This window comes from Saimiri boliviensis, chromosome 7 (genome assembly GCF_048565385.1).
Source record: "Saimiri boliviensis isolate mSaiBol1 chromosome 7, mSaiBol1.pri, whole genome shotgun sequence".
NCBI lineage: Eukaryota > Metazoa > Chordata > Mammalia > Primates > Cebidae > Saimiri > Saimiri boliviensis.
In genome coordinates, this window is record NC_133455.1 from 50062559 (window position 1) to 50087709 (window position 25151).

The 25151-nt window shown below is 33.0% G+C and overlaps 1 protein-coding gene across 7 annotated transcripts in view; it reads right to left on the minus strand.

Moving 5' to 3' along the window:
• The window catches only part of METTL25 (methyltransferase like 25), a 123633-nt gene that overhangs the window by 65111 nt on the left and 33371 nt on the right, over positions 1 to 25151 (minus strand). For 3 of the 7 annotated variants that reach the window (XR_012518401.1, XM_074402477.1, XM_039472269.2), the window contains 2 exons: positions 20363 to 20962; positions 17023 to 17170 (listed from right to left, as the gene is read on the minus strand). Coding sequence is in view for 4 of the 7 variants with exons in the window: in XM_074402477.1 (XP_074258578.1) it covers positions 17023 to 17170; positions 20363 to 20962 (748 nt within the window). In the remaining 3 variants the exon portion in view is untranslated. Of the gene's footprint in view, positions 1 to 1732; positions 6910 to 15072; positions 15128 to 17022; positions 17171 to 20362; positions 20963 to 25151 lie in introns of those variants that run through there. The other 4 variants (XR_012518403.1, XR_012518402.1, XM_074402476.1 and 1 more) reach the window with 3 other exon arrangements.

A 25151-nucleotide genomic window follows, 5' to 3' on the forward strand; every position in this document is an offset into this window, starting at 1 on the left:
GATGTCTTTGACACTTTCTCATTCATGGTTTGTTTTTAGAAATTCCTGTTTATCTCCTAAATATTCCTCAAATCTATAAATTCTCTATTTCCACCAGTCCCAAACTATCTGTTGTGCTACAATAGTCTCCTGATGGGTGTGCCAACATCCACTCTTGCACCCTTTTATTCCAACATCAATTCTGCAACCATGATATTTTAAAACGGTGTAAACCTCACCAGGGCTGGACAAGGTGGCTCACCCCTGTAATTCCAGCACTTTGGGAGGCCAAGATGGGCAGATCATCTGAGGTCAGGTCAACCTGGCCAACATAGGGAAACCGTCTCTACCAAAAATACAAAAATTATCTGGATATGGTGGCACATGCCTGTAATCCCAGCTACTCCGGAGGCTGAGGCAGAAGAATCACTTGAACCCAGGAGATTGTACCACTGGGCAACAGAATGAGACTCTGTCTCCAAAAAATAAATTAAAAAAATAAAAATAAAAAATAAATAAATTTAAACCTCATCAGTTCACTTTCCCGTTTAACAAATCCTTCTTCTCCTTAACAAATCATTTTTCTCCTTTTAAGACTCCATTCCTTAATATGATTAACAAAATCCTACATGATCTGCTTGTGCCTAGTTTGCCAGCTACATTTCACACTTTGCTGTTTCCACTTTTAATTTGGATTTTTTATTTGATATATATTTATTGAGTATTTAACAGGGGCCAGTCACTCAATTCATGGCTAAATATTCTTTAGTTTCAATGAACAATTCATACCTGATATGTATTTTTCCCCTCCCTTTTTCTTCTTAAAATTGTTTTCTTGAGGTATGGTTGATATATAAAAAGCTGTAGTTATGTAATGTATACAACTTTATGTGCTTGGAGATAAGTCAACACCTATAAAACCATCAACCCATCATCATTAACAATGCCAAAACTTGTTCATTACCTCTAAAAGTTTTCTCCTCCCTGTGTTTTTTCCCCTTTTGTAGTAAAAGCTCTTAATATAAGATCTACCCTTTTAGTAATTTTTAAGCATACCATACAGTACTGTGAATCATAGGCCCTATATTATACATATACTAGATTTTCAAATTTTATTTTGTGTAATCAAAACTTCATACTCTTTGACCAATACTTCCCCATTTCTCTCTCATCCAGCCCCTGCTCTTGCTTCTGTGTTCAACTATTTTAGATTTCACATACAAGTGAGATCATGCAGTATTTTACTTTGCCTGGCTTAATTCACTTAAGATAATTTTCTCCGGGTCCATTCATATTGAAGAAAATGGCAGGACTTGCTTCTTTTTAAAGGCTGAATAATACTCCATTGTATGTATGTGCCACATTTTCTTTATCCATCTATTCATTAATGGAGTGGACTGATTCCATATCTTGGGCTACTGTAAATAATGCTGTAATAAATATAGGAATACAGATGAGATCCAGATTTCAATTCCTTTAGATACATACTCAAAGGTCAGAATGCTGAATCAAACAGTAATTCTACTTTTAATTTTTTGAGGAGCCTTCATATTGTTTTCCATGGGTGATTGCACCAATTTACATTCCTACCAACAAGATAAAAGAGTTCCCTTTATATACTTGTCAAGACTTGTCGATTTTTTTTTAATAAGTCATTTTAACAGGTATGAGGTGATACTTTATTGTGGTTTTAATTTGCCTTTCCCTGATGATGAATAATGTTGAGCACCCTTCCATTATATGTTAGCTCTGTACATCTTCTTAAAAGCAATGTTGAACTTACGGGGTTCTGGGTGGCTAGGAATATTGTCCAGTATCATATCAAAACAACTTAATAAGCAGCCCCTTAGGGAAAGGTACTTCATTACTTCAGACATAGCATTGATGAAATCAATACAGAAAAAGGGTTCTTGTCCACGCCTTCTTGTTGTACAACTGAAAAGCAGGCAACTGATGCTTATCGTTTCCCTTCAAGGCTCAGGAGTTAGTAGTTTTAGAGATAAGGGCATTCCTGATGATAAATTTGACTGAATTTTGAACAAAACAGTAGACTTAGTCTATCTCTTCCTGCCTTAAATCCTGGCGATTGCTTCTCTTCCTCATTAAGTGTTCTTTGTGGCACTTAAAATCTAAAATGGGGCACTTTTATTTGCACTAAAAATTTGTTCAGGAAGATAACCCTCTTGAAAAGATACCTTTTCAATAATTTTGTTAATGGCATCTGGGAACTTGTCTGCTGCCTCTTGGTCAGCATAAGCTGCTTCTCCTCTTATCTTGACAATTTGTTTCATGCCAAACCTCTTTCTAAAATCATCGCACCAACCCCATTGACATTAAATTCTCCAGCTTTAAATCCTTTACTGATGTAGATTTAGATCCTTTTGCTTTAACTTGCCATATAAAGACTTCACTTTTTCTCACATTAGTGTTTATAGATAGGCCGTTCTTTTAGAAATCATGTACCCACATAAAACCGTATTTCAAACCTTGCACTTTTTGTGTCTGCTGGCATAGCTTCATAAACAGCTTCACTAATTTTCTTTTATTTTTTACAGTAGTCCGTATGACACATTCATTTATCTTGAAATGGAGATCAACTGCAGCTGCAGACCTCAACTATGGTACATACTAAGCAACTCAAGTTTTCTTGTCATGACTTTCCTTCTTGGGAGCACTTAACGGCATCACGAGTGGCACTTGGTATAGATGCCATGGTGTTATTCCAGGCTTACAGTATTATATTAAACAAGATGAGAAATATGCTAGAACTGCAGAAGACCACTTTTTACTGCAATATGCAACTTACTGAAGAGACTAACTGCTCAAGTGGAGATGATTAGTGTCACATTTTTTTAAAGTGGTTATTTGAAACATTAGACCTCATGAAATAGCAACAGGAGGTGGCTACAAAATTATGACAGCAGAATAGTATGCATTACAGTTACTTTTACACAGTTAAGATTTAATTCTGCACCTTTATGTTTGATGTTCCTTTACATTTCCATGTACTGCAAATAGTGCTATGTATATTTATCAAAACGTACATACACACAAACTCAACCTGTTCGAAATTGAACAACTCTCATCTCAGTTCTGCCCTTTCTGCAGTTATATCCAGATCAATAAATGACAGCTACATTCTTCCATTATTTTAGGTCAAAAGTCATTGATACATACTTTGCTTTTCTCTTTTGCACTTTCATCTTAAGTGGGAACACATATAAAATATATTCAGAATTTAACCATCTCTTCCAAAGTTCTTCTCTGACCTGCACTATCACCATCTTTCATCTAGATTCCAGCAATAGTTCCCCAAGAAATTTCCCTGCTTTTTGTCACAACACTGTTTTAGCCATGCTGGTCTCTGTCCTTCCTTGAAAGGGCCCAAAGGCTCCTGCTTTAGGGTTTTTACTTGCTGTTCCCTCTGGCTAGAACACTATGTCTTCAAGATAGCTGCATGGCTTGCTCCCTCATCCTTCAACTCTCTGCTCAATGTCATCTTAACAACAGGCCTCTCCTGGCTACTCTATACAAAACAGTGTACCTTCAAACTCACTCACATTGCTTTATTTTTCTCCATAGTATTTATCACCATCTGATATACTAGATATATATCTACTTGCTATTCTGTTGTCTCTACCTACTAGGAGGTAAATGACATGGGTGCAGGGACTTTTTTTCACTTCTCATTCAAAAGTATATGACACATTGCAGACACTCAATAAATATTTTTGAAAGAATATATAAATGTATGAATGATTACATTCAGTTTGAATTCTTTTGTCAGAAAATATTTGTACATGTACACATTTGTATATGTATGTGCATAGTCAGAAACCATGTGAAGTGTCACATGTGATGCTAGACAAACTTTTACTTTTTAACATATATGCTTGCATACTTTCAGAACTTATGAGAATATATTTGTCACTTATGTTGAAAGGTAAATACAGAAATAAATGCTGTTTTATATTTTGAGTTCATTCATAGTTGAAAGTCCTTTACTAAACCTTCCTTTTTGTGTGTCACATGCATCTGTCACTTTCATAATGCTTTGAAACAATAAAGTAAAATTTGGGAGATAGGTATCTTATACTCTCCTGCAAAATATGGTGTTTGTTTTTTTTTTAAAAAAAAAAGTCAAATATTTATCATTTACCAGCCATTTTACCTTGATTTTAAACATTAGTCTGTTCCATGTTATTTTCTTTAAGGATTGACTAAGACTCCTTAGGTTTCCTTAAAAATATCCTTCAAGAATATCTGAAGAATTGCCATGCAGATTGATATACTCTCAAGTAAACATGACATCTCAGTTTTAGTTTCAAGTTTAGAAACTCGTTTCCCATTGCAGCATTTTATAGTTTTATAATTAGCATCAGAGATTACAGGACAATTCTATAAAGTTTTTTTGATTTTCATTTCGGATTTTAAACAAGGCCACATATATATGATATTCAAAATACTGCCTAAGGATAAAAGGTGTATTATATACTGATCTATTAAGATTTATGAAGTACATACATATTACTGGTTTCTAAAATATATTAAAAATAAAAGAATAGGCCCAGCATGGTGGCTTGCACCCGTAATCCCAGCATTTTGGGAGCCTGAGGTGGGCAGAGTACTTGAGTCTATGAGTTCAACACCAGCCTGAGCAAGATGATGAAATGCTATCTTTATGACAAAAAAATAAAAATAATACAAAAATTAGCTGGGTGTGGTGTCTTGAGCCAGCAGTCCCAGCTACTTGGGAGGTTGGGGAGGGAGGATTGCCAGAGCCCAGGTGGAGGCTACAATGAGCTATGATCATGATACTGCACTGTAGGTTAGACAACAGAGTGAGAACCTGTCTATACACACACACACACACACACACACACACACGCACACACGCACACACAAATCCTAAAGGATAAATATAATTCAATAATTATGTAAATCAGATTTACTCTTCAGCATTAATAAAAGACGAAGAATACATTTAAAATAGTATAACCAGAAGAATAATAATATAGAAGATGATTTAAAAGTAGGCAAGCTCTAAAAATTTCTCTGCTCTTAAAATGATGAGAAAAAATGTGGGTATAGAAATTAGTAATTTAAAAAGATAATGTTTATGGGCAGTTGTCAACAATGAGTCAAGTTGTAAAGGAGATACTTATAGAAAGTTTCTAGAATTCAAGACATTTAATGAAAATCACAGCACAATGATTATATGTTAATGGCAATTAATTTATTTATTCCATAAATATGGACTGAGCCTCTACTACTCCTTTCTGCCTTCACCAGACTGTACCTTCAATTTAAGTCACTGAGATACAGACTCTGTAATATGAATTTTTGTTTCACAGAAAATAAAAATGGAGAACATTGGTAATAGCAAAATGGTAATGATTATAATAAAATGATTAAATTTATTATCTATAATTTGTTTACTATTGGGTCATGCCAAGCTTGAGAGTTAATTTTATGTGTTAACTTGATTTAGTCACAGGATGCCCAGATATCTGGTTAAATATGATTTCTGGATGGCCTGTGGGGGAGTTTTGGGAAAAAATGAGTGTTGTAATTGATGGTCTGAATAAAGCAGACTGCCCTCCCTAATATGGGTGGACATCATTAAATCCATTGAAAAGTTAGAGGAAGGTTGAATTCTATCCCTCGCTACCTCATTGCATAAGCTGAGACATTCATCTTTTCTTGCCTTTGGACTGGGATTTACACTGTTGGCATTCCTAGTTCTCAGACCTTTATTCTCACACAGTAATGTACACCACTGGCTTTCCTGGGTCTCCAGCGTATAGAGCATATTGTGGAACTTCTCAGCCTCCATAATTGTGTCAGCCCCATTCTTAATAATAAATCTAATTACATGTGTGTGTATGAATACTATGCCTAGTATACCAGGTATATATAGCCCTATTTACAATTTCCTTTATTTTCTACTTCTCATCTGCACTGCTAGTTCCATTATATGATCAATGTGCTAGTATTTCACTTATCCTTTGGCTAAAAGTGCAGGCTGGAAATATAATTTCAAGGTATATGTATATGAAGTGTGATGTATATAAAAAAGAAAATAAACATCTAGTTTTAAAAGATATATATATATATATATATATATAACTTTAATGGAGCCATATCTACATTAAAATATTTTTTATTAATGACTCAGTCCAGATACTACCGTCTTGGTATTTTTATGCATGACTATACAATGGCAAAACCCAGGTGTTGAGAGAAAACATTGTGTTGGTTTGGCAAACACTGCGATAGCTCCTTCCAGTGGATTTTCTCACTATGTATAACAGGTTCCCTCTGCTGCAAAACTCTACCCTTGATAAAATAATTTACAATGACATACATATGGAACACCTGAGATGATCTTTACACTGATATCACAGATGATGTTGTAACTTCATACCTATAAAAATTTCACACATTGTGTCAGATGGATGATAATGAAAAAAATTTAGACAACTTTCTGGTAATTTATTTACCATGGGAAAAAAGAAATGAGAACACTATAGCAAAATATTTTTCAAGTATCAAAAATCTAGATTTATATATAAAATGAGTATCAAAGTATCAGTATCAAAATCTAGTTTTATAGTTTTATATATAAAATGAGTAGATTGTAATCTAGTTTTTTTTAAAACCTGTTTTATATTAATTTGACTGTCAACTCTTTAACAAGAATTTCTGTCAGTTTTGCTTTCATATTACTTTATATGTAAAATATAAACTCTTCCTCTTTACTACTTCTTTTACGTGGACATATTCATTTTCTATTTTGGATTTAAACACATTATTGGCTTCTTTTCTTTACCATGAACACAGGAAGAACTTCTTTATGCTGAATAAATCCAATCTGCATGAGCTTCAAAAGCCACTTTCTGTTAGTCACAAAAAATAATGAGGTGCAAGCTAAAGAAAGAAAGAAGCAAAATATATTAAAGTTCCATTTCTAACTACTTCTAGGCAGCAAGAAGATGCCCCATGGCAAAAATAAAATCAGTGCGAGTATTCTAGAAAACATATAGTTGACTGAAGATCACATACAGCTGTCAGAGTGAGGTAACTGTGCACAGAATGGCAGGTACATCTAGAAATCTCTGTATTCATCCCACATTAATTGGCAAGAATGTTTCTGAGACATAGGTCCAGCTGAACAGTGAGGAGTAATGTGATATTGTAACAAAAGCTTATAAACAGCTGAATCTATAAGGCTGGCAGTAAAGTCTACTCATCTGCTATACAATTCCAAAGAACAATTCCTCATCTAGCAACAACAGAAACTTAAGCTGAGATAGATTCTGATTGCATCTCACTGAATTACTTAACAAACTAATACACTATTAATATTGATATAATTAAGAAAATAAATATATATATACATTTGCTATAAATTATTGCTAATTTTACTTCTTAAAACCCAAACATACAAAATTCAGAGAAACAACATTTATGGCCATTATTATACTGGTATACATGTAAAAGTATAATTTAAAAAAATTTCTTATTATATCCAAATGCAGAATCATAGCAGTAAAGTATTTATTTATGCAAACTCAATATAATTAAGAAAAAAATACTAAAACTAAATGTCTCGATGAAAATAAATAAGGTTAAATTTAAATAATATGCATGTTTTGGGAAGCTACCTTTGTCATAGAATGATATCATTAGAGCCAGAAGACACAGAGACCCCTCTTTTGCTTCACTAATTTACAGATGACCCACAAAGGCTAACTGATTCATCCAGGTCACAATACTGCAGAGACAGAGGAGCACTCTAGTGAGTCAAAGCATCTTTTCTTCTATGCCATGTTTTTGCACACCCTTGGACATCTAGAAATCACTCTCTCTATGCTTGGAATGTAACTTATACATAACTCTAGTACAGTACCTATCAAACTGTACTTTAATTGTTTTACCTGTAACAAAACCTATTACATTATATATTACTTTAAAATGTTTCATTTAGATATCCTCAGTATCTAGCAAAGTGGGCAGTGGGTGCATACTTAGTTTGCTGAGTGTTTCCTAAATCTCGCATACTCTATGTTGAATACATATTTATTGATACATATGGTTCAATATTGTTGTTACTAAATTGGCTCTTATGTTCTCATAATTTCAAAGTCTTCATTTCAGTTTCACAGTTTAAATCAGGAGTTGCTAAAAACTGTTCATGCCTCAATCTCCAGATTCTTGATAAAATATTAATGATTTATAGGAAGGCCAAAATAGAGTCATTGAAAATAATTAATTTAAAATATAATCGATCACATGCAATTGTTTTTTAAATCTTTCTTTTCTTCACGGACTTATTTTAAAATATAATCAATCACAAAATTTGTCTGAAAGCTTTATTTTTTTCAAATTTTATGTCAAAGTTAATAGAAAAAAATAAAACATGCAATGCACTAGGGCACCATAGTAAGTATATAAAATAAAATATTTCCGCTTCAACTTAGAAGTTTATGAATCTGGAAAATCCTTGTGAGATTCCACTGACAAATTGAAGCCTTTATATGAAAAGTTCAATGTCTCAAATAGAAACAAACTTAGAAGGCATAAATATTTTTTTGTATTTGTCAAAAGAAAGTAAACTCATTCTTTTAACAAATAATATATTTAGCATCTGACATATGCCAGATACTATTTGGTATACTTACTATAACACAGATAAGGCGATTTGCAGCTTAAACAAGCAAATTCAGTTAGTCAGAACAAACATAAATTTATATAGCATTTTTTTACAAACCGTAGGTGAAAGCCAGTGGAATGGCTGGCTCTTAATGGGTCCAGAGGGAACTGACTGTGTGCATCTCTTCCCATCTCTGCATTCACTGACATGGTAGTTTGGTAGTTTGAAATTGACCAAGTTAGGTATACTTACACAATGGAAATTAGGAGATGCTACACATTAGGCTTTTTATTCAGAGGAAGAACCAACCATTAAACATTTACCATCACACGGCTGGTCAAATCCATTAAGGGGTCATAAAATCAACTGAGTAGACTGTGACCAATATTTTATAAAATTTGAAAGAAGGAACTGAATAAGATTGTCAACAGGAATGCATGTGTTGAAAGATTAAGTACCTATTAAGGAACAAATAATAAACAAGAAAAAGAGCAGGGTTTTTTTTTGTAAAATTTAAGTACTAGTTTTATTTATTTCTATATATAACACGTAGTGTTGCAAAATGTGTTTCTTAATGTGAGTCTGACTCAAAAAATGTGAAACTACTATAATAACCAAGAGAACAAATATAATGTTCTTCCATAAACATGTTTAGGAGCTTCTGTGGTCATTATATACTTTGTGGTTAAAGATCACTTGTTTGGAAGAAGAAAGAAACTTTCATAACTAATAGGAAGCCTCTTAATTATAAAATCTTCAATAAAATACTGGCAAGCCGATTGCAACAGCATATCAAAAAGCTCATCCACCATGATCAAGTAGGATTCATTCCCAGGGATGCAAGGCTGGTTTAACATACGCAAGTCCATAAACGTAATTCACCACATAAACAGAACCAAAGACAAAAACTACATGATTATCTCAATTGATGCAGAGAAGGCCTTTGACAAAATTCAACAGCCCTTTATGCTAAAAACCCTCAATAAGCTAGGTATTGACGGAACGTATCTCAAAATAATAAAAGCTATTTATGACAAACCAACAGCCAATATCATACTGAATGGGCAAAAACTTAAAGCACTCCCTTTGAAATCCGGCACTAGACAAGGATGCCTTCTCTCACCACTCCTATTCAATATAGTACTGGAAGTTCTAGCCAGAGCAATCAGGAAAGAAAAAGAAATAAAGGGTATTCAAATCGGAAAGGAGGAAATCAAATTGTCTCTATTTGCAGATGACATGATTGTATATCTAGAAGACCCCATCATCTCAGCCCAAAATCTCCTGAAACTGATGAACAACTTCAGCAAAGTCTCAGGATACAAAATCAATGTGCAAAAATCACAAGCATTCCTATACACCTGTAACAGACGTAAAGAGAGCCAAATCAAGAATGAACTGCCATTCGCAATTGCCACAAAGAGAATAAAATACCTAGGAATACAACTAACAAGGAACATAAAGGACCTCTTCAAGGAGAACTACAAGCCACTGCTCAACGAAATAAGAGAGGACACAAACAGATGGAGAAACATTCCACGTTCATGGTTAGGAAGAATCAACATCATGAAAATGGCCATACTGCCCAAAGTAATTTAGATTCAACGCTATCCCCATCAAGCTACCAATGACCTTCTTCACAGAACTGGAAAAAAACACCTTAAACTTCATATGGAACCAAAAGAGAGCCCACATAGCCAAGTCAATTCTAAGTAAAAAGAACAAAGCAGGAGGCATCACACTACCGGACTTCAAACTATACTACAAGGCTACAGTAATCAAAACAGCATGGTACTGGTACCAAAACAAAGATATAGACCAATGGAAGAGAACAGAGGCCTCGGAGGAAACATGACATATCTACAACCATCCGATCTTTGACAAACCTGAAAAAAACAAGCAATGGGGAAAGGATTCCCTGTTTAATAAATGGTGTTGGGAAAACTGACTAGCCATGTGCAGAAAACAAATCTTAAATGCTTCTTGAATTTTTCAAATTTGCTCTAGTCCTACTACTGCTACCCTTATTTTAGTCCTCACCTTTGTGGTTTCAAATTATGAAATTATTAAAGCTCAATTTTGCTATGGTACACAAATACCCTCAGTAGTTTCAGTGTTTCCATTATCTTTGAGGACTTCAGCATTCTTCTATATACTGACTGGATATAAGTTTCCAGTATTTCAATGCTTCTAGAAAAAATTAATTGTATTCAGTATTTTTAGTTATAATAGGAGGTTCAGACAAGATATCTAGCCACATGTATCTTATGATTTAGTTGATATTTTTAAAGATTTTAGCTCATATTTAATAGATTATAATCTGTTGAAATTCTAAGGGACTGAATTGAAGTATTTCCCTACAAGGATTTGAATTTGCTTATGCATGGAACAGACTGAAGACTGCTTTGTCTCATTCAAGGGTATGGACATTTCAGGATCAGCTTCCCCATTACTTGGGGTCCATTATTAGTCTTTAGATCTCAATGTGACCAGTATTTATCTCAGAACAACACTATCTATCACTTTAAGGCTCATAGCTCCCTCCTTTTGTCTCAACTCCTCTTCCTTTCTCTTCCTTTCTCTCCTTTTAAATTTTTGTTTTTGATTTTTCTTGATCCACAGAGATTTCCCTTATTTTTTGTGGACTCAGTAACGCCTAAAAAATACATGTTCTAATTTAGCCAGGATCTAGCTGAACTGTAGCAGCAGGAGGAACTCTCAGAAAAATCTCATCTCCCACACTGCTGGAAATAGAAATCAAATTCATCCTGTTTTGAAAAGAGAAACGATGCTTTATTCCTCAATATCCTCCAAACTTCCAGGAGTAAAAGCTGATAGCAGTAAACAGTCTTATTTAATAAAATACATATTGTATGAGAGAGAAAATATTGTCAGGTCTTTACTAAAAAGACAGCAATTATTTGTACTGTTGCAATGATAAGATTAATTCATTGCCATTTACTGGACTAAGACATTGGTCATACATTTCTCTATGATAGAAGACACAATTTCATGCTGATATTAACTGGTTAATGTTATCTTAGGAGTTTCGTATCATATATTGAATATTTGGCAAATCTAGAAACGTAAGATAAGCTTATTTAAACAGTATGTTATATAGTCAAACAATGTGATCAACATGTTTTTCTTCAGCCTCTAGACACCTTTTCAGATGAAGTATCTCTAAATTTAAAGCAAAGGAACAATCTTTAAGTCTCAACAACAATAAAGATAATTATGTACATATGTGGCCTCCTCCCTTACAATTCCTAGAGATAATACAACTTGAGAAACAATGTACACTAGGATAGGTATCATGCACCCTTTACAAATTTGTTTGATACAGAAATGGCAGCATCAGATTGAAAGACACCACCAAAAGTTGGTATGTGACCCTCCACTTTTTTTTTTTTAAGTAAATGGAGGAATCTATGGGAGAATCACCCCATTATCCTATATCACATTAAGGCTGGGGGTAAACATAAAGTTAAACCTGCAGGATTTTGAGAGTTACACCACTGATATTTGACTATGCAATAGGGAGTGCACTAACAGTATTAGAAGACAGCCTGGTACTAGGCTGGGAGGAGGTTGGGAAGGCGCAGATCAGTCATAAATTTGTGCCCGGGCAAGGGCTGCTCCCAGTAGGAACTCTAATAAGGCCAGGAAAGAAGTTCTATGATGTGACTCTCTGGAATCCCGGCTCTTTCTCTACTCCTCCTGCCTTCCTAAGCTTCTGAAAAGATCACATAAACTTACAGTAAAAACAAATTACCTTTCATCCTTCAGGCTGGACCTGAAGGGTTCAGTTAGAACACTAACACCAATTCTGAGAGACTACATTTTAAGCAAATAGTAGATAAAGATAACTTAGACTGAACAAACACACATAGATGGCAAAATCCAGAGGCAGAAAAAAAAAAAGTGATGTTTCTGTCTTGCTTTCAGTTGTAAGAGCAATCAATCAATCAATTCCCAGAAACTCCTGAGGAGACATTTCTCTCATGCCTCATCAGTAAAAATTATGTCTCACATCCATTTTTAAATCAATGTAACTGCCATAAATGATTTAGATTCATTTATTTCTGAGGCTATAGAAAGGCTCCAATCTCACAGATAATCTCCTAGATTTGTAGCCCTCTAATGTTTTTCGTTTGTTTTAAAAAAATGTAAATGGAAGAATCACCTCATTATCCCATGTCATAAAAAGGCTAGGGGTAAACATGAAGTTAAGTCTGCAGGCTTTTGAGGGTTACACCACTGATATTTGACAGTGAAAATATGGAGTGCACTAATAATACTAGAAGATGCCCTGGTAGTAGGCTAGGAGAAGGTGTGGAAGGAGATCAGTCACAAATTTGTGCACTGGTAAGGGTTGCTCCCAGTAGCAACTGATGATTCCTTAACAAAATCATGGGTTAGTTAGCAAAGAAGAAAAAATGTGTGGATCTGAACTGGTAACCAGTAGTGCTTCCTCTGTTTATACCTTCATCAGGAAAACAACCAAATAATACTGAGATTTACCCAAAGAAGTTCTCTTTCCAGCTTCTATGAGAATAAATAATGCAAACACTTCAAATTAATTATGGTAATAATCAACATTAGGTCAAAATATTGAAACATTAGTAAAGCTTGGAAACAGATATTCTATACAGGACTGCAATAAAAATGTTTCTGGTATTTCTTGTTCTCCTAGGGACAACTGGCTTATAATATAAAAATATTTAAAAGTAGTTTTAAAACATATGGTATAAATTCAGTATTCAGTATTCACAAAGCTCATAGAGCTTTGTGGCATTTTTGAAAACTGACATTCATGACAGACTACCTCTATGGTCTACCACATTGCATTGGTTAAACACATTCATGTAAAACACATATTGTTTACATAGTAAATATCATGATAAAAAGTAGCGATGTACATACCAGAATTTTCTACTGTACTATGTTAGACTATTAATAACTCAAATTTACATCCCAAAGGGCAACACTGCCCCAATTCAAACTTAAAAACAGCTGTGCAAATAAAGTAAGAGTGAAGGTGTGTAAGATATGAAGAGAAGGACACATGACATATTTGACCATTCAGAGATATAACTCCATGAAACCTAGTGCTTGATATATTACAGGAAATATGCTAACTTTGTGCACATAAACCTCTTTCCCTATAAGTCAGATATTTTAGCATAATGATCAAACTATATAGCAGATTTCTATTTTAGTATGGAATGTTAGGACTCCATAGCATACACTGTATAAATAAAAAAGGCTATATATAAATAAAATAAGGCTATGTCCATATGCCATTTATCAAAATAGTTTCTGCTAAACAGCCCAGAACAAACTCAGTTTGCCACTGTCTGCCTACACACACACACACACACACACACACACACACACACACACTCATGTCTGTTCATCGATAAAGGTAAGCTATAAAAAGTCTAGGCATATCCATAATAATTATCCCAAACATACTTTGTCTGTTCTAGATTTTTCTCCTTGAATTTGTCTAGCTGCTAATCACTTAACTTCATTCCCTATTTATGCCCTCTTGCATCTGTGTTTGTTTTCCCCAGGTTTTTACTCTGAACTCTATACTTCAAGGACTTTGTTTGGGTTTAATTACTCCAGCTCTCTGCACTTTGGAGCCTGATACACAGTCCTAGGCCCTTTTGAAAAAGTTCAACCTGTCATATGAATCTGCAAACTGGCACCTGACTAGGGCCCATCTAAGTCCCTGCATAGAACAATAACTATAAATAATCTTCAACATGTTTCTTTCCTTTTTTTTTTTTTTTTTATTGAGACTAAGTTTCACTCTTGTTGCTCAGGTTAGAGTGCAATGGCATGAACTCGGCTTACTACAACTGCTGCCTTCTGGGTTCAAGCAATTCTCCTGCTTCAGCCTCCTGAGTAGTTGGGATTACAGGCATCTGCCACCATGCCCTGCTAATTTTTGTATATTTAGTAGAGATGGGGTTTCACCAGGTTGACCAGGCTGGTCTTAAACTTCTGACCTCAGGTAATCCACCACCTCGGCCTCCCAAAATGCTGGAATTACAGGCATGAGCCACCGCACCCAGCCTACCTTGAACATATTTCCATAAATCATCCTATAGAATTCTTCATGTCTTCCTATATAATCATAATACATACCTTGTTTTCAACCATACTGTGTAGAAGAATTACCTATGGAACTTCTTAATCATACGTATATTTAAGTCCTACATCTAGAGATTATCATTCAGAAGGTAAGAGGCAGGGACAGGCATCCATACATTAAAAGTGTCAAATTTGACTCAGGCAGCTAGAATTGAGAAATACTGTTATAAAAATTCCATGGGATGGTTCACGTCTTCTCTATTTTACTACAGCAAAGATAAAGTGAGAAAAATGGAGATGGGGTGTTGGAAAGAGAAAAGGGAGTAAGTTACCTTTTCCATCTGGTTTTTGAGATGAGAAAATGTGGCAGTCCAGGGCTAGGCAAAACTGCAATATAAACCAAGTTTACTTTCATTATTCCTATCACTTACTTTTCCACATTTTTCTCTTACCTCTTGGCTTTCCAACTGTTTTCTTGACAGCCAAAGTATTTGAGGGTACTCACGTTGCATACATTCCCATCCCTTTCATCATAACCCATAGTCCTGTTTCTTCCTGCTTATTCTTTGCTTTCCTGACAAGCAAAACTCCCAACTGTCTGTCCATTTCAAGTATGTATCAGGAAATTAAGTAACACTAAGATATTACTATTAGCTTTCCCCATTGAAGCCTAGCATTGTTTACCTGATAATATCAATGATTCTTGATGAGTAAGATATTTTTGACAGGAAGGCCTTTCCAAGTTTACTATGCCTATTCAGAGTATATGGCTGTTGGTCATAGTTCTGACAAACCTTTCCTACACTTTTTCTTATTTAAATCCGGGGGCCAAAATGTCCCGTCAACATACAGTGTACGACAGCAACTTGAAAAGAGAAGACAAAAATGCCTTTACCCAGGCAGGATACAAGACCAATGCTTGAGAATCTGTTAACTGAGACACTTACATTTCTAGTGCGCAAAAATTTGGAGCTATTCTCTTCAACTAATTTCCTTAGAACACTCAAAGATTATTTTATGAATGACCAAGTACTAAAGAAAGAAACTAAGTGGACCAAAAAGAGATTTTGAGAAAATAGGTTATGGAATAATCCTAAACATGAAAGGAGATCAATAAAAATCATGCCTTTTTACCGACTGAAATGGATACTAGAACTATCATTATAATTCTTCCTATGAAAGACATAAACAAGAATAAGATGGGAGAAAAGACAATTACAATGAGAAAGAATGACTATGAAAGTCAAAGAGAAAAAAAACTTGATTTTAAACATCTATCACCCCATATCTTTGTTTATTCTGCCTGCAATACCCTTCCTTCTTCCTTTTCTGTTTAACTTCTACTAAATCTTTCAAGACTCAGTGGGTATCACCACAGGGGAACATACCCTCAACCCCTCACAGACTGAGCTACATGCTACTCGGCTGTAAAACAGAAGATGTAATACCCTGTCTTATAGCAATTACTATACGATTTTGAAACTAATGTTTGATGATAAAGAAAACAAAGATGAACACTAGTGCCATATTTTAGGTTCTCTAAACTCTACACTGAACTGATTAACTGTTCATTAAATTTTGGTTTATTAAAAGAAGAGTGTCGCTGCCTTAAGCACATATTAACTATTTAGCACTGAATAAATAAAATACAGTATATTAAAAACCTTGCAAATTAAAAAGAGTAAGGCAACATTCTCTGCGCTGATATAGAAAGACTATCAAAATATATTAGTGAAAAAAAGGGATAAACAGTTTATAATTTGTTTGCCTGTTATGATACGTATAGATAGCATAGTTTGAAGGCTATTATTTTAATGCAATCACACAGTTTTGCAGTATTCTAAAATTTCAGTATGCTGACTCTTCAAAATACAGTAAAAAACTTTTTCTTTTTTAAATATCAGTATTCCTTTAGAATTGAAAAAGGCTTTGAAAACAAAAGCAAACTTTGAAAATCAATATTAATAACAACTCAGTTTTACTATCTCAGTAAATGTATACTTCACAAGTAGCTGGAAATGGAAGTTCTCTTAAAATATACACCACGTAAAATTTTCAAATATTTGCAAAGCCTTCAGCACTCATTAAGCCCAAAGAAACTATAACACACCTACAGGTGATGATACATTAAATTTCAATAACACTGTAACACTAAAAGTGCAATAAGTCAGATGTTATCTTAAATGTTGATACAAATAACGGTAATGGCCAAAAAGAGGAGAAATAGAAAACAGTCATTATGCTCAAATGAATAAAAATTATGACACATGGGGAACTAGTACCTTTATGCTGGTTTTCAAATTCTTCAGATAAGAGGTGGTAGCAACAACCCACACTGCAAACTCCCTTGATTTCAGAGTTGGAAGCAAATATTCGCAAAGTATTTGGAGCCAGATCACCGCAAGTGTGTAGACCTACCATCAAACAATCCTTTAAAAGATAAAAAGAAAAATAAATTTAGCAATTAAACAGAGGGTTGTTTAAAATTTTTATTTCTTTTATTTTTACATATGGGATCTTGCAATGTTGCCCAGGCTGCAGTGTGGTGGCTACTCACAGGCACGAACATCACGTGCTACAGACTCAAATTACTGGCTTCAAGTGATCCTCCTACTTCAGCCTCCCAAGCAGCTGGGACTACAGGCACTTGTACCACCCCCAGCATGAGGTGAAGATTTTAAATGTCCATTAAAATATGTAAAGGTGTTAATAATTATCAAATTATACCTAGAAAGTATTCTCTGCTTTTATTTTCATAAGTAATTATTTCTTTATAAGTAAAATAACTGTGATATCTTTACAACTTTTGAATTTTTTCAGTGATTTCATTTATTTACCTGTTCATATTTTCTCTCATTTTACAACTAATATTTGCTTAACAAATAGACAAAGCAATAATTGGACTAATCAAATGTAACACGTATCACTAGACCAAACCTGTGCTTTCATATATATTTATATCACACTTTGACCATAGCATTAATTTTTAAAATTAATTTCACTTCTCAGATTGCCCATTAAAAACCTTACAAAATATTGCTATAACAATAAATATAACTGTTGCACACTTGGTATTTCTACTTTAAAAACAAAAAGCTTAGTTTATTTACTGCATCAAATATGACAATATAACATTTACTTAAAGCATTTTTTTCCAAATATTATAACATACATTTTACTTAGAATTTTCCTATGAAATGTTTATTCTAATTATCCAAAGCTTAATTTAAACGTATCCACATAGATACACAATTGGTACAAATGTAAACATGCAAGGAATCTTGTTCAATATAACAATCATTTTAAAGCTGAATTTATTATAATACATTTCTGTCTTTGACATCATTCATAGAAATTTAGTTAAAGACGGAGTAAAAAGAAACTTGTATAGAAAAAAATTTATACAGAAAACTTGTACCCTATTAGAATCACATACTTTCACATGTGTAACTAAAAAATTTCTAATATCACCCTCTCATTTTTCCAGATGATACTCTTAAACTCTGATAATATAAAGGTCATGTTTTCAGTGTAAATCTGTGAATATAGGTATATTAATTTCTAGTTTTTTAAAATTAAAACATCATGTATCTCAAAGTGTTCTCTAAAGTATTCCTCATCTAACAGAAGAATTCCTTTACAATACCAACTAAAATTAATTTTAAAGTTCTAAGTAAAACATTAAAGATACATGAGTTTACTTAAAAGATGTTAAGGAACTGATTATTAATGAACTAATTACATAAACTGTAGTGCAATCATTAAGAGCACAGTCTTGGGAAACAGCCTGTTTAAATTCAAGCTCCGTCACAGTGTGATTAGGAAAGTGTAACTTTTCAGTGCTTTAGTTTCCTCAACTGTAAGACGGAGATAATAACAGTACCTCATCTCAATAGGTTCTTTCAAAACTTAAGTAAACTAATCCTTGTAAATGACTTAGTACATATCATATAATAAAATTCAGAAAACACTGTCCATTTTTTATAATTTACTTTACAAATTCAAAATAACATTAAGTATTAACTTGTGTCTCAAGTACATTTTTATAACTATCGTCAGAATATAATTGTTTCAAATATTTTTAAAAATTATTTTACTAAAAATGTTATTTTACCCTATGTATCCTAGACATAAAAGAGAGCTGAAATCAAACTTACTAATGAAAAAAAATTGTGTCTGTAAGTGTTTCTGACCTGATAGAACACTCAGTTGCTTCAAGCACTGTCTTTCTCAAAGCACAGTTTTTAGAGGGTTATGCAGCTACTCTGCTTGTCTTTATGATTAGTTTATATAGGTTTCATTTAGATATTATGATGTTATAAGTAAAAATAATTTAAAAATGTAAGATTTATTGCTAATTAAGAGTAGAGTAACAAAGCTACAAATTTCTCTTTTTAAGCTTAATTTAGCTGTCTCTAAAAAAATCAAGAACATTTAAACTCATTCTTTACTGCATTTATCATATAGGATTAATAAATATTACCAAGTAGCAGCTAGGAGACAAAAATATGTAATCACTGTATTATCCTACTAGTAACATATTTTAAGTATTTTGAGAGGGTGAAGGGAATAGGAGGTGTTAGTTAATTCTGTAATTAAATTGTGATTCACTACAGGATCCAAGAAACATTCTTCCAGCGTATCTTATTTTAGATGATTCTTGCAAGAGTTTGCATACAGTTTTGATCACATACTTTCAGCAAGATACTGAGAAAATTAGAAGGTGATAACATGTACTAGAAACCAACATTTTTTAAAGTTAAGCTAAAGTAATTGGGATTGTTTAACCCTAAGAGAAAGTCTAAAATAGCTTAATTATTTATTTCATGTATAAGAAAATGAATTAATGAAGGTATACTAGATTCCCTTCAATCCGGAAATATCTGGGAAAAAGAAAAATTTCCCATTTAAAAAATGGCAAAACACTGGTCATCTATCAAACATGGATTTAAATTGATAAAGAACTCTAGTATCTTTTATTTACACATTTTTTCAGGGAAGAGTTTCTTTAAAAAAAAAAGTTACAAGGGTACTACAACTCCCAAGGCTACCTTTTTTGTTCTTTTTTGAGACAATGAGTTAGGCCAGATGATATCTAAAGGCTCCTCTATAATACTGTTTTAACATGCAAGGATGCCTTTAAGTTCTGCTGTCTTTCAATTACATAAACTGACATACTTGCAATTTAGAAAAAGTTCAAGGTTTGAAAAACACTTAGAAGCTACTCTTGCTCAAGAAAATTCCATATTGGCAAGTCTAACATAGAACATTATTTTGTTCTAGATATCACTTTACTTCAAATTTAAATTAAAATTTAATTGCTTGTTTAGAATTGTAGCAATTTCTAATCTGCAGAGTGAGAACTTAGTTTACTTCCTAGCTTTTGTGCTAGTACTTCTATTTGATTCAAGAGGTTTGAAATGAGTAGAGGATACTCTATTCTGAATAGGCTCATGTCAGATTTTGATAGGTGTGGGAATAACGAAAGCCTACTTATGATTTTATTTTCTTAGTCTGTTAGATTAATGTGATCAAGTGAGATATGTATGTTAAGTAAGCTACTATTAAAATTGAATTCAATGTTTTTATAAATCAAATTAAAGAATTCAAAAGTAAAGTCACCTCCAAATCTTCAATAATGTCATGGAGTTCTGAATCAGCAGTGATAAAAGAGGTTAAAGGTAAGTATATATTTGATTCTCTTGACTTTGATGTCATTTTTCTTCTCTCTTTATTGACTTCAGATGTTTCTCTGTTGGGTATTTGCTGTGAAGAAGTAGGCTCTATGGCATTAATAGGCAAAAGGTCTATAAGAGGAAAGACATTTTCAAAACACAAATTTTCTTCCTGATGTGGCTGAGAATGTAGGGTTTCCATCTGATTTCTGATATTAGAAATTGCAGAGCCAGAAAAATCAGGTAAAAAATTTGAGGTTGACATCTTTTCTTGATTTGTAAGACTGTTGTTAAAAACTTCCTCAATATCTGCTTTATTTTTAATTGCATTTTGTGCTTTCCTTTCTTTTGACATTTTTAATTCCAGTTCACTGACATCTAATCTTGACTGAGTATGACACAGTTTCCAGTGTTTCTTCAATTTTCTGTTTCTCTCCTCAGCTCCATGAGTATTGGTATTTGAGGAATCGATTCCATAAACTTTTAAGCCATACTTCAAAGACAAAAAGGAGCTTAGGTAGCCTTTCCCAGAACCCAAGTCAATCACCTAAAGTTAGAAAAAAAGAACAAAGAATTTTAGGCAAATGGTAATAGAAAGCATTGTAGATTAATTTTTAAAGTAAGCAAACAAATGAATTATATAACTTAAATATTATTTTAAATTTTAGTTTTTTTATTCCTATGAAAAACCAACCACTCATCATTTTTATCCAACATTTTACTGGAGGTTCTAGCTAGTATACTAAGTCAAAGAAAAGAAGTAAAATAAATAAATAATGTAAGGGAAGAAATTCTGTATACATAGACGACATTACGATGTCTGCAGAATATCCTAAAAAATATACAAAAAGCTAATAGAAACAGTAAGCGAATTTAGTAATGTGTAAGGATACAAGTCAATAGAATTAACAATGAACCCTCGGAACATAGATAATATAGTAGCAAAAACCAATTAGGAGTCAAGGTTGGTGGCTCACACATGTAATACCAGCACTTGGGGAGGCCAAAGAGGGAGGACTGCTTGAAACCAAGAGTTTAAGACTATCCTGGCCAATAGAGCAAGATCCTGTCTCTATTGAAAAAAAGAAAAGAAAAAGTTAGGAAGTAAAAATTTAAAACAATTCAATTAAAATAGAATAAAAATAGAATATATAAGAACAAATTTAACAAAAGATGTACAAAATCTATACACTGAAAACTATAAAGTATTGCATAAAAAATTAAAAATTGATATAAAGAGATATACTATGTTCATGAAATAGTGGACTCAATACAAAGATGGCAATTCTTTCTTCACATTTTAATTCAATCCTAATTAAAATCCTAGCTAAGCTTTGTAAAGAAATTGATACGCAGATATTATTATTTATAAAATAAGGTTAAAAATGCCTAGAAAAATAAAAACAATTTTGAAAAAGAATAAGGTTGAAGAATTTTACTGATTCAAGAATATAAAGCTAAAACAGTGTAGTAGAGCTACAGCTGGTATAGACATATAAATGAATGGGGCAAAAAAAAAAAAGTCCAGAAATAGATCCATACTTATATAATCAACTGATTTTGGACAAAGTCCCCAATATAATTTAGTGGAGAAGATAGGTTTTTCAACAAATGGTACTGGTGTAACTAGATGTTAATACAAAAAAAAGAAAAAAAAAAAAAAAGGGAGAATTCTGCCTGTCACACACCAAACACAAAAGCTAATTAAAAGTGGATCACAGATCTAAATATAATAGAAAAAAATGTTAACTTATGGAAGAAAACATGAAAAAAATTGTGACATTCTGATAGGCAAACATTTTTTATACAGGGCATAAAAATCAACAATAACAAAAGAATTTTTAAAATAAAATTATTAAAATTAAAAATTAAAACTTCTATTTAAAAAATTAAAATGAAAAGAAATATTCGCAAAACATTTATCTGAGAAAGGATTTATATCTAGAATAAAAAAATCTTACAACTCAAGAAGAAGACAAGCAACCCGACTAGAAAATGGGCAAAATATTCAAACATACATTTCACAAAATAAAATATACACATTGCCAATATGAAAAGATGCCTAATATCACTAGAGAAATGCAAACCACTACCACAGTGAGATATACATAAATGTTAAATGGTACAGCCATTTTGGAAAACACTGTGAGTTTACCATAAAGTTAAATATACACTTTACAAATGACCCATCTATCTCACTTCTATTTATCCAAGAGAAATTAAAACATGAACATACAAAAGCTTATATGTGAATATTCAGAGCAATCTTATTCACAGTTGGGAAAAAATAGAAACAACTCAAATGTCCATCAATTGGTAAATAATAAAACAAACAGTAGCATATCTTTGACTATGGCATACTACTCAGCAATAAAATGGAAGAAGATATTAATATACAAAAAGATATCAATGGCTCCCAAAAGCTATGTGCTCAGTGGAAAAACTGATATAAGAAGTCTACATCTTATGATTCCATTTGTACAATATTCTAAGAAAGTCAAAACTAAAACCAGATCAGTGATTCTCTGAGAATGAAAAAGGTAATATCCCACAAAAGGACACAAGGAAAGTTTTTAGGAGGATAGAAATATTCTTAATTATGCTAGTGGTTACATAACTGTTATAATTACCAAAATTTATCAAACCAAGAGTTGGTAAGTATCTAAATTACAAATTCAAAACAAAAAAATAAGAGAATAAAAAATTACAAAGATTATTGCCATGTCATTTCATAAAATAATAAATCATTATCTACTCTTATACATATGTTCAATTCCTAAAGTCAATAAAATCCTGACATAAGTATGGGACACTCAAGGAAATATTCCTATACTTACAGTAATGCATATCCTCAATTAAATTCCCAAACATTTCAAGGTCTCACAATGAGACCAGTTCAGAGGTAAAACTTCAGTAAATAATGTCTCATAAATACAAAATAAACTTAGTAATAATTCCCTATACTTCCATTTTATGTTACTATTCCAGGATAGGTATTGCAGGAAAACATAGAAGCATTATATACAGTCATGCATCACTTAATGATGGGAATATATTCTAAGAAATATATTAAGAAATTTCATTGTTATGCAAACATCTTTGATAGGCTTACACAAACCTAGATGGTATGGCCTACCACACAATTAGGCTAAAAACCTGTACAGCATATTACTGTACTGAATACATAGCAAATTGATAAGTATTTGTGTGTCTAAACATATAAAAATAATAAAATTATGGTATTATATACATAATGGTACTACCATCTTATATGTGGTCTGTAGCTGACTGAAATATCCTTATGCAGCATACAACTGTAAATTACTGACTTTGAGAAACAACATAACTGTAGATGCCATACTGTACTCATGCAAGAGCTATATAGTAGAAACTCTGTCATTTAATTAGTTTTGTCTTCAAAATTTCTGGTCAAAATTGGAAAATCCCCAACATCCTGATCTCCTACCCCTTCCCCACAATAGACTTTTTCCTCCTGGATCATATGCTATATATTATAGGTTTGAAAACAGAGGAGTCTCTAGTCCAATACCTGGTGGGAGGGATCTTCTGAGTCTCCCAACACTGTTTAAGAGAATTTCCCACAGAAATATTGTTACAGGTAGTGGTTAATTTTTTAAATAACATTAGTATGATACTATACTTTAGATAGAAAAGATAAATTTTACTGACAGACCTAGAGATCTACCATTCCAAGCTAATGACTCTCAAATTTATAACTTCAGTTTGGAATTCTTCCATTAACTGATACTCATATATCCAACAGTAAACCTAACATTTCCACTTCCACAGGTGTCTAATAAACATCTAAAATTTAACATGCTTGAAACTGAACTTTTAATATTCTTTTTAAAACCTTCCCCTCCTAAAATTTTCTCCATCACAGTTAATGGCACCTACATATCTCCAGGTAGAGAACAGGACTCCTTCTTTCTCTTATAAGCTTTGTTTGAATTGTGGACAAATCCATGATCACCTCATTTACCAGAGCTACTTCATACCAAGTCCATCCTGAACCTGGTTAACTGCAATGGCTTTCTCAGTGATCTCCCTGCTCTCACATTTCCCCTTTCACTCTATTTTCAACAGGGAAAAACAAAGTCTGATCATATCACTACTCTTAGCAAATCTCTCATTGCCTCTTTGGCTTTATCTCATACTGTTAACTCCTATGGTGGTTGAGGTTTTTTGTTGTTGTTGTTGTTTTGTTTTTTTGTTTTTTTGTTTTTTTTGCTTTAACTCTGGAAGTTCCTGATCAGATAGGAGCTAATTTTGCAAAGTAACCAGCTTGAATATCCACAAAGACTATGACAAAGAAAGAGGCAAATATAATGGAAATAACTATTTCATAATACAACCCAACAGAGTAGAAAGAATGATCCAGCGGCTCCAATGGCTTCCAATCTCATTCAGGATAAAAAATATCCAAATTATCACAATGACTCCCAAGACACTCCAACTTTCCTCTTCCACCCCAGCCTCAGCTCCTATTACTTTTTGCTTGTTCAATCTGACTTCCTGGATGTTTTAGAAACAAAGTAGGCATGTTCAGGGCCACTGAACCTGTTGTTCCCTCTACACAAAGTTTTTCCTCTAGATTATCCAATGAATAACTCTCTTATCTCTTGAAAGTTTTAACTCTATTACCCTTACAATGATGTCTTACTTGTCCTTCCCCTCCGTAACAAAAACTTTAATTAACTATTCCTAGGTAAGGT